General features: G+C 41.5%; 1 protein-coding gene across 4 annotated transcripts in view; it reads left to right on the top strand.

Annotated features, from left to right (window-relative positions):
• The first annotated feature begins 4,126 nt into the window (after nt 1–4,126).
• dennd5b (DENN/MADD domain containing 5B) overlaps nt 4,127–11,695 on the top strand; it is an 82,690-nt gene continuing 75,121 nt past the window's right edge. For all 4 annotated transcript variants that reach the window (XM_068586065.1, XM_068586061.1, XM_068586062.1 and 1 more), the window contains exon 1: nt 4,127–4,466. In XM_068586065.1, the coding sequence (XP_068442166.1) occupies nt 4,358–4,466 (109 nt within the window). In that variant the 5' untranslated portion in view covers nt 4,127–4,357. The remainder of the gene's footprint in view (nt 4,467–11,695) is intronic.

Genomic DNA, 11,695 nt, shown 5'->3' on the forward strand with positions numbered 1-11,695 from the left:
CGTCGATAAAAAGTGTGTTCACATCAAAAGCAGCAAGACTCATCGCGGGGTCACCAAGGGGGCGTGGCTTATCGGCCGCTACTTTCCTTGAAAAGAACGATCTTTTCCGTTATAGACTATAGATGAAATAACCACTAGATCTGCTTTATACTTGTTGTGGAAGTCACAAAAACGTGGTAACATCAAACTCCATCGTATCTGGGTTCATAATAGTATCCGTAGGCCCACAACAGCACCTGAATGAAGCCGGTATCAGCGCTCCTTTCGGGTGACCGACAGCAGTTTGATTCAGCACCGTCTGTTTGGAAAATTCAACTCGCTCATCGAAAACTCATGCGTCGCCCCGAATTCGCTCGGCGACCTACGAGCTGTTCGTGCTGCTTCTACGCGTCTGACGCGCTGCCCGCTGGAAAATACGCGTCTACGCTGCTTCGACGCAGCTTTGCATTGACTTTGCATGTAATCTCGACGCGCGTCGAAATCTTGACGTGTTTGGTGTGAACACAGCTGCGGTGGAATAGTCAAATAATCACCTCCTAACGTCTAACCCGAAGCACTTTTCTTTAACCTCTGTGGAAATATCACGGGGTCAAGAAAAGGTGGGAAGGAGAAATCATGAGTTAGTAAAAGACAACCGCGGTGTTTAGAGAATCCGACTCCACTTTCATTAACGACGTAGTTATGGCGCGGCGGCAAGCGATGTTAGTGACGTCGGTCTGTCGGCAGCGGTGAAACTACAATGTTGTAGTCCATCTCGAACAACAATAAAGCATCTTAAATACTTCATCTGTGTTCTTACGGTGTTGCGTCATACAGACGATTAAACAACCCGGTTCATACATTACTTTTAACGAGCTTGGAATAGAAATTAACAAAGAAATATGAAAGTGAAACCAAGGGATTTTATTGAGTACAAAGCTACTAAACTGTCTTTTCAGTTTCAAACCTGCTGAATTAAATATGCTATCCCACTAACGATGTGTGTCATATGTGTGTCTTATATCCATTTACGTTATTGTTATGGTTTATATGCAGATTATAATCTGATCATAAAATATGCAGATAACAGTTTATGAAACACCATACAACTTGGTATTGCTTTATTGTAATGTAACAAAATAGTTGATTAAAAAGATGATAATCATAAACATGAGTCAGGCTGAAGAGCTCGACCAGTTTAACTCTTTTATTAATGCTTCTGTAACTAAAGTAAAATAAAAGAGTGAGGGCTGAGGCTGCAGTTCAACACCAGAGAGAATATAAATACAGCTGTTTCATCACTTTACAGCCGTTTTCAGCAACGTAACGTTCATAGTTTTCCAGCCGGTTTAACAGATTATTGAAAGTATTTACAAGTTACGCTACTTATTTACATGATTCGCATTTTGTCGGTCATGATCGTTTGTTCTTGTGAACGGCCGAATGAAACGTCACTTTAAATGTTGCCGCCGCAAGGGATTGTAGGTCGGCATTATCTCCTTTCCTTTCGTTAAGGAAGGTCCAGTGGTTCCTAAATTAAAGGAGCTACATTAGGAGGCATGACGCTCCTTTCCTTTACGTTTAGAGAATTCGACCGGCACTTGTCATGCCGGCCACTTGGGTACTTCCGGGTCATTTCCCTCAGTGAGGAGAGTTCCTAACCAAAGAGGACTATTCGACCGCAGCCTTAAACTCCGACAGCTGTTACAGTGAGGCCGCAGTCATCAGATACACTTGCCGCTTCAGAGGAAGGGACGTATGAACCGAAAGTTGTTCTGCGTCGCCATATTGACAGCCGTCCCAAAGCTCTTATTCTGCCCGGAGAAGCGAGGAGGGGTCTCGCAGGAGCGGTGCTCGAGGAGCAACGAGAGCGAAATTCCAGGAAGTGTTTTAACGCTGGACACGCCCCTCACTATTCATCAGTCATTTGATTGGACGCTGGAGCTGAGCTGACTGATACTGAAGTTTCAGAGCAGAGTGAAGGCTACACAGATTAAACTCAAATTATATATTAGAGTGTTTTCTTAATTGCCATCTGGTTAAACTGTATTAATTGTAGGTCTGAACAACAAAAAGACCACAAACAACGTTCCTCATTTATTAAAAGATTTGATCTGTTGTTTTCCTCGACTTGTCATGTATGCAATTAAAATCAGAGAGCTGGAGAGAGGAAACACTATTTACAAAATGTAATGAAGAGAACCCATAATTATAGTGTGGGTTATTTTATAATGTTACAATTTGAATTTCGATGTAAATAATTAATAATTAAGACACATTCGGCTGGTAGATCCTGTGCGTGTAAGGAGGACACTAAACATGGTATAAATAACACAAATATAAATACTCAATGCAGCTGACAGCTGATTAGCTGTCATTCGTCCTCAGTCATCACAAACCGAAGTCGCTTTATCTGACACTTCAGAGGAAAGGACGTCTCATGTCTGTTAAAATATATTTCCTTGTGTCTTCTCTCCTTAGGAGACTTGGGATGTACCCTTGTCAGTATTCCATTACAGTCCCTTTCAGAGGGGTCAAAGGTCATGAATGACCTGACGCTGGTACGTGGTAGAGAGCATTTTACTGACCGACAGCATTTGTAGTTTCCATAATGTCTTCATCTTTTAATGAAAAAATCTGCTGTCGTTGCATTCAAAAGCACAGCTCAGTTACATAACAAAACTTTAATTAGACTATGCTCCATTTGTAGTGAAAGGCTCATTTATCAAAACATTAAGAATTCAAAATTCTCCAAATTTGTGGCAGCTTTTATTGATTATTTTGTGTCCCTTACTGTACCTGCACAGCAGAATCATTTCCAGTCCCAAAGATAACTTCTGTTACAAGTAGACTTTCCCGTTACACCGCATATGGCCAGTCTTATTAAAAATGGGTTAAATGTAAGAGACCACTTCCTAAAGCGTGCATGCAAGAATTCATAAAATGTCTCAAATCAAACCTTTGCGGTTTGTCTCTTGTTGTCTTCTGTTTCACCACTAGGGGGAAGCATTGGAATATATACTGCTGAATAGTTGATCTCCATCTTATATCACACACTTTATCACACACAGTTCTTTGTGATTGAGGGAATTGAATTACATATACAGTATATACATCTATTAGATTACAAAACGACCACTTTATCTTTTAATGTAGTTTTGAATAACACACTCAAAGTTGTAGATATCTTGAAATTCAATTTCTACGAGTAATAATTGTATTGTGGATATCTTTCATTATTATCCCAACTCGTGAGAATACAATTGTTGGATATATAAAATGTAATAAAAAGGCTTGCACAAAAGACACATTCTGTCCTCTGTTTGGGGACAGTAGATATACTGATTCTTTCGAAATGGTCACATGTTAAATTGGCAGCTGTACAATTTTGGGTCCATTTATTGAGATTGTGTCACACATATGAACAGCTGGTGTCTAGTCAGTGGAGCTTTAACAGCCTAACGTTGCATCTGACAATACTTGACCATCGTTTGTCACAAAATCTGGCGGATTTTTATGGGTCATTATTATTATTATTATTATTTTTAAAGGAATCCATGTACATCTTGGCAAAGTTTTGTTAGTCATTACAACAACAATAATAATAATAATTTGTATTATTATTCTATTAAAATAATAACTTCATTTGTAATAGCACTTCCTGTAATACATGCGAATAGTATAAAAAAGATAAGTAGCCGTACAAAAATATAGTTACAATAATAAAACATAGATAATAACTAAAGAAAGAGTACACTGCCTCCGTTAAAAACCTGTTAATGCCAAGCAGACCAAGGAATTACTCTGCGGAGTCAATAAGTGCATCTATGGATGTACCACAACAAATAGCACTCTACCACATGATGACGTATACATTGCGTAATAATGCGCATTAATATGTGGCCGCGGCTTCTCTGATGAAATGCGATTGAAACGTGACCCGAACGTGACCGACGGTGACAGAGGCAACTGATCCATTCTAGTCTTATACTTCAAAAATAAAAATAAATTAAAAAAGAGACATGTTAGACTCAGCCCTCTGTTCCAGGGAACTGACTGTCTGGACTGAGCGGCGGACTACATTTGAAAACCCCGCCTCGTCCGAGCTCCACCGAGTCTACGAGTCACACAACGCTTTTCCGTCCAGCGCAGGCGGTTGTGTGCCAACGCCGACAAGAGCCTGCTGAAAGCGAACTAGCACCGCGACAACGTTTAAAACAAACTTCGGTATTCTACTAGTGTTAGTCTGGAACCCGACGCAGAACCGCAGTATACCAGAGTCGAGCATTTTATCACTTTTCTTTCTCCCTCCCACTCCGCCTGAAGATGTGTTGCTTGGAAAAATAGGAGCGGACAAGCCCTGCACACCGTTGCCGGGATGAGTGGGAGCTCCGCGGTGTCCGGCGCGGCGCCCTGCAGATTCGCCCACTACTTTGCGATCTGTGGGATAGACACAGAAACCGGACTGGAACCAGACGAATTAGCAGGTATGACTTTTTTGTTCTGTATTGTTGGTTTTGAAGAAAGAAAACAAATAAATTGAAACACAGCAGTAGCCCTTTGTTTCGACACATTTTCGAAGAATTGTTTAAATAAAACTATCCCCCGACGGCTGTAAGTGAGCTACAACAAGACATTGTGTCGTGAAGGTCCGTAGCTGCTGGTCGAGAGTCCACAGTGCTCGGTGCCTTTGTCCAATGGACGGCCGTCATTACCGCTGTTAGCGTCTCCCGGTGTCGCCTGAACGTTATGATCTAATTCAAGCTTCCCTTGTACTGCTCTAAACCCGAGGTGAAACTAAATGTTCATAACTGTACTGTAGTTTTTTACTCTGTGTTTTACCAAATGAAATGCATCATATTTGGTCACGTGTACAATAGGCAGCCTCTTGGAGCCATATTTTTATTAAAGTAACTTGTATGAGTTTGTCAAAGGAAGGTCTCCTCTGAGCAGACTTGATTCAGGGTTGATGCAAACCTTTGATTAACACCTGCATATTTCCTATAGGATTAATGTTGTGTTTATGCATCTGATCCTTCTCCCTAATGCCAGCACATCAGTGGGGCTGCAGCGTGTTTAGTCTGTCAATATATTCACTCATTGGCTCTACTATCTGCCTGCCTGCGTTTGTTGCAGTATTGTGTCACAGTCAGATCGGTGGCATCTGTCTGTGCAATCAAAGCCAAAGTTCACAATAATAAAGTGTGTGTGTTGAAAGTGAACTGTTTTGCCTTGACATTAATGTGTTCCAAAATGTACCAGTCCAGTGACAAAGTGTGTCTGTGATACTGATAAGGCTCAGTCATACTGAGTCAATTTTCCCTGCTGTCTGCTCTGCTAACACCAATCAAGGCAACTACCCTGCAAATATCCTCCACTATGACTGACACGGCTTCTCCAGTTTTCAAAACATGTTCCGTTTGTTTGTTTTTGTTTTGCTTTGTCTTTCCATTTTAGTTTTGTTCTGTCTGTCGGAATTGAATTATTGACTAACCTTGGTGTGTGTGGTTTAACTCAAGTTAAGGTAACAAGTTAATGGTTCCTTGTGTGGTCACATTAGGACTGCAACTAACAGTTATTTTCAACTTTTTCTATATTTTGCTTTGTCTTAATCGTATTTTAGTCTAACCAACAGTCCAAAAAAATCCCCAATGAAAGTTTACTTTCATAGAGGATGCAAAAAGTACCAAATCCTAATTTCTGAGAAGTGGAGACCAGAAAAACATACTTTCAAAACAGTTAAATAATAAAGTTACGGTTTAAGTTTTCCTTTTTTGGGGTTGCAGCTTGAGTTCAAACTCAACATAAACTAAATTTCACTTGAACTGTCAGTCAACTCGGTTAGAAATTTACTTCCATCACCAGCCAGAAAAGAAGAACGAGTGCGTTGCTAGATTTACTAGCCTGACTTGATGTTTTACTTGCAGGCAATCTTTATAGTTGATCATACAATTAAGAAGACTTGAAATCTAGAGATGGAGATCATACACTCCAAGATCATTTACAATTCTGATGAGGCCTGTTGGCCTTCTCCCCCACAATTCCCCATTATATCGGCAACACTAATACTGCCATGATTGATAGCAACATGTTGCCTTTGGCGCTCAATGAACCTCTGTTCTTTTGTCAAACACACGACTGCATCCCAACACCCCACATATTCTAGGACACCAAGTTTCAAGCAGCCGAAATGGCAGTGACCCACGTTAAGCAACATTCTATGCCTTCACTTATTTTAGGCTGTCGTTCTCCCAGCTCTTTGTGTGGCATTGTGGCCTTGTTTCCCTCAGCTCATTGTTCTAGTCAGAGGGCCAGACTTCCTGTAGACCTGCCTCAGGCTTCTCTGTGATGTGTGTTACCTTCTCTCTCTGTCTCTGTGTGAGTTTGTTCTCGATAAGACTTTTAACTCATTGATTTCAACTTGTGCCCTGTTGTAGATCATGAGGCTCTTTGATCCCAGGCTGAAATGCTAATCAGCTGGTTTAATTCCTTTATTAATTAGCCATTTTGTCAATCCAAGCTCCCACCCACCAACCCCTCACCATACCATTAAGGCCTCTGTGGTATAAATACACACTGGCTGGCATTCAGAGCCAGAAATAGTCTCTGCATTCTAACACCAGATGCAATTTAGGGTCAGCAGCATTGTGGAGTGGAAGGGCGCTAATGTGGGTGAGACGTTTGCCTTGCCAGTTGTTGGCGAAGGTATGCTGTTACATTATGAGGTGTGTACCACTTTGAGTCCAACAACAAACCTGTTTCTAAATATTTTAAGTTTTTCTTTTTTTTCTGGTTTTACTTTAATGGATGTCTGTGCAAAGAGATGTTACTGTTTTTAGGAATTCATTTTTTTATCAAGCAACTAACATGTTTTTGTTATAGATTAATATGTACATTTTTCGGACTTATTTTATAGACTACAAAATGTCAGATTTTGAGGAATGGATGTCACAATTTCCCACAGTTCGAGGTGACCAATTCACATGTCTTGTCCGGCCAAAGATGTTTCTTCTACTGTAGAGATGTCACAAGAACCCATACGTTTTCCTGCACTAACGTGGGTACCGGGGCAGAGCTTTCAAAAAATTAAAAACATTTTAATCAAATTATCGCATAGCAAAGCTACAAACCTAAGTGCTAATGTGTTCCTGGATAGTGCAGTTAAGTTACCATCCACACGTCCAAGGGAAGTACCCCTTTTATCCCGCTGTTAATGCTACATTGTAAATTGTTATCAACAACAAATCTGTGTTAAAATCAACAGGTGAGCTAGTTAATGTTAGCTGTTAGCAGCCGGTGGGAAACAAAGTTCCTTCAGTACAGATAAATTATAACTTTATTGTGATGTGTTTGAATGTGATCTTATAAAAATTAGTTTTTGATGAGAAATATGAATTCATCCATTTGTTTTTTAAGGAGATGTCTTCACTAAATTTTGAAAAAGACACTAGAGAGGGAATTATTAACTGTTTAACTTCCTAGCACAAGTGTTTATTGAATTGGGCAGCACTAAATCACTTTATTATTTCTTTAAAAAGGATAGATAGATTCATTTGATGTGAGCAAATGCCCTCTCTTAAAAAAAAAAAGAAAGAGTACACCAGCATCCAGCAGTGATGCTGATGAAGTGGGGACAATCTTCATGCTTGTTTGCATGTATCACTACCGATATGCATGAACACATACATATGTGTGGAGGCTCGTTGGTGATCTCACTTTCAGTTCTCACATTCAGTTCTCACAGTTCTTCCCAGCCATCACTGACCCTTTTCTGCTCCTCTTCCCCCTCCTCCTCCTCTTCATTGTCTCCCTCTGTTCTCCTTTTTATGTCCTCCTCTGTATCTCCATCACACCTCATCACACCAGCGCGTCATCCAACGCTCCCATGTAGCAGCCCTTCTCTAGTCTGTTAGATGGGATCCATTCATTAGCTATAACTGTGTTGTAAATTAGTTCATATCATCACCTCAGGGTTAACAGACTGGACTTTTCTCACTGAGGAAAAAAAACTGGAACTGGAAAACAAGAAAACCACTTACTGCTTTTGTATAAAGTTAATCAATTGCTGGTCTTTAACATACATCTTTAAGGTAAGCAACAGATTGAGTGGTTTGTCCCTCACAGAGACCCTAACTACTGAACAGTACCTGTCCAGAAAAGAAAAAAGATTTGGGCTTATACTCCATTTTCAGAGAACTCCCTTGCTGCCATTAGGTGCTACGAAGCCGGTCGGTGCGGCTTTAAATACAACCGGAGCACAGAGGTGTGCATGCCGGGGCGGAGGTGGGAGTGTCCTCAGCAGGACACAAAGGGATTTGAGCAGCTAAAGCTCCCCTCTGGCCTAGACCATCTGTCCACACAGAGACCGTCCTGGGAGCCAGGCAGCCCACAAAGGCTGCATGTAGACACTGCCCACTGATGTATGCTAATGACGACTGGGGCTAAACAACGCCGACGCACGTCCCCGTTGACTTATGCCAACACAAGTATGCCTGGGTAATGGGCAGATAATAATTAATAATAATTTGCTAGCTCCATAAAACAAAGAGCAAACCTCTGTCCACTATTGTAAAGGAGGAATCACCTGTTTGCTTTACATGACAACATTAGGACAATATTGTCACTTATGAATCCACTTTTGCTATGTTCTGCTTTTGCTAGAGATTCTCTCATCATTATCTTGTACTCTTTTTTTATCTCTCATGGCTCATCAGTTTGTTCTTCCTCTCTTCACTCTGTAGTGATTCCATTTCATCTCTCTGCGTCTTGTGCCTAGCTCATTGCTGCGTGCGCCGTTAACCCGTCCGGGCTTCTGTTAAGCCTGTTAGAGTAATCCATTCAGACAGCTCCTCCAGGGAGAGGGAGAGAGGGAGGGTGAGGGGGAGAGAGAGAGGGAGGGAGAGAGGGAGAGGGAGAGAGAGAGAGGGAGAGAGAGAGGGAGAGGGAGAGGGAGAGGGAGAAAGCCTCACAGTTCATGTACATGTGGTCAAGACAAACAGGCTGCAGCCTGGAGCTCCATGAACAACGTTTCTGACTTCATCGAGAGTCTCTGGGCGCGAGAGGAAATGCTGATTTTAAAAGTTCACCGTACGCTGTTAACAGGCTGCTGCGCATGCGCGACTCGCCGATTTTTGGCATTTTGCCAAAAGCCGATCTTTATGAGATCTCTGTGAGGTCTTTCTGGTGTTGCATCTTTCATCAGAAAACAGACCTCAGCTCATTAAGCATGAATTGAGAGTACTTATCAAATCTACAACCCCATTTTAAAAAGATGTGTAGAGGAAAGCAGCTCACTGAGCCACTGATGCAACCTGATGCTCACACATCTGCACTTATTCTGTTTTGCAAAAAATTAGCTTATTTATTTTTCCACAATAATCTATTTAGTAGTAACTAAATATTAGTTATTTTTTGCACGGATATAACTTTATTTAAATTTTTCTAACAAAGTTATAAAAACATGTTTTTTCTACCATCATTGTTGTGGAAATTGTTAATAATTATTGTGAGGAATAATTAACATTGATCAGACAGTTGCCATATAGTATAATTAAAAGCTGATCTGTGCAACTTTGTTGTTCAGGAGGTTTGTATTAAACAAGTAGCCCTTCGGATTATTTTGTCCCTCCAAAGTAGCTCTCGGTTCCAAAAAGGTTGGTGACCCCTGTGCTAGACAAAGTTCAAAGAGGAGGTGGGGGAGCAGCATAATCATTGATGGTCTGCCTCTGGGAGTCAGCGGGACCTGACGACCTCCGAGGATGCCGTTGCCGACTAGTCGCTTCCATTTGCCACCGACTCTACGTCTCCAACGGCAAAGTGAGCAACTGATCTTGAGAGGCGTGGAGAGCCATTTCACGGCCCCTCCCTCAGAGCGACCTCTGACCCGGAGCTCCATGTGTTCTGTCTCTGGACAAAAGAACCAAGTTGAGTTTGGGGGTTGTTTTGCTTAAAAGAGGGACCTGCAAATTGGTTGGAGCTGGACTTAGACAGAGACACTCAACTTACCTCTTCTTTGGTCCTTTTTATATTAAGGAGAGGTTTTTAGTCTTATTTATTGTGCTTATTGGAAATCTCTAAAGGTTGGTTTTAGGTTTTGGTTGACATGAACAAGTTATCACCTCCGTATACCTGGCCAATCTCGTGAAGTGGGCCCAATTATTAGTTAGCTTCAGAAAGTTTCAACAACTGTTGGATGAGCCCCCAAATTCAGACTTCTGAAGGATGAAAGTCAATTTGAAGTATAATGAGCCCCTGATTTAACCCATCTTTTTAACTTTTCAAATGAGAAAAAAGATAAAAAGCTGCAGTGGTCCATGTAGCCTCCAGGGTCTGCTCGGTCTGCATGATGGAGAATTTGTCGGTTGACCATGTGTGCACGGATGCCTCTGCAGACTGCACACACAATAACACACCCGAAAGGATAATGGAGGCCTCGCATCAAACATCTCCCAGTGTGTCCTTATGCATAATCTGAAGGTCTATCAGTTGTAAAAGGTCATCAACCCAGTCCTAAAAAAACAAGCCTCTTGTTTCCCTGCGGTGCTAGCTCTGAATGTCAAATTATCTCCTCCAGGAACTCAAGGGTTGATATGAAAATGTCACTGACATTTTCTTTGTAGCTTCTTTTATTTGCTGTTTCTCAGCTAAAACCGTGCTCTAAGCTCAGAAATGTCTATTCTATAACTGTAGCAGTGTGGCCTACGACACCCGAAAATAAATCTACATTTAAATTGTGTTACATGGACCAAAATCCCAGACAATTCTATTATTGGGCTTTGTTGGAGCCACAGCCGACACCGGCATGTACAAGATTGGTTCCTGCTGAACCGTTTGCTCATCTTTAATTCCCAGACATATTTCCAATGGAATCCTGAATATGCATTCCTGAAAATGTTAAATGCACAGTGATAATGCTTTATCGTAAAGGACCCTTACTGAGCTTACGTGCCTAAGCAAATGTTATGTTCCCGTTTAAGCGCTTGAACCCACTAGCCTGTAAAGAATGTGCACTCAACTATTACAGTCTGTACAAAGTTACAGTTATTGTGCATTATTCCTACCAGAAACCATTAGGATTCTCTTTTCAAACCCCTTTTCCGTAGAGCCTATAGTGCAGTTCCTAAGTTTGGGCAATAATGCCAAAACTCGAGCTGAAATGATCAGTCGATTTTAAGTGATTCGTTGAGCGACAGGAAAAACAATCTGTGACTATTTTTGATAATTAAATAATTGTTCAAGCAAACTACACAGACTTGTTCCAGTGAGGACTAGGGAAAAGAAGCTCGATGGATTCTAACTGAAAGAGCTGGAATATATAACCCGCTCAAATGAAAACTCATCTTTGTAACATTGCGCTGTTATGTCACGCGGGCTGTAAATCTCCTTACATAACTGTGATAGGCCGCCCGCTCGTAACTAGGGCCCTTTATGACAGATGAGAGCCGCTGTGGTGCTGGGGCCCTGCTGCCCGCTGACAGGCCCCACACTGATAGACATGCTGGACACACACATCGGACGCGGGATTACAGAGAGCATTACTGAGCATTCATTCATTTTATAATGGCTTCTCAACACGGTGTGTGTTTGGCACATGAAACTTTGCAAACATACAAACTAGGCCTATTGAGCACTACTAAGCCACCTCCTTGCACGCACACATCAGTTAGGTCTATTTCTAGGTCAGATTGCACCTGAGGACAGGGAAGAAATGTGTCTG

This window comes from Clinocottus analis, unplaced genomic scaffold (assembly GCF_023055335.1).
Source record: "Clinocottus analis isolate CAN_PGR_092001 unplaced genomic scaffold, fCliAna1.0.p SCAF_20, whole genome shotgun sequence".
In the NCBI taxonomy this organism is placed as follows: domain Eukaryota; kingdom Metazoa; phylum Chordata; class Actinopteri; order Perciformes; family Cottidae; genus Clinocottus; species Clinocottus analis.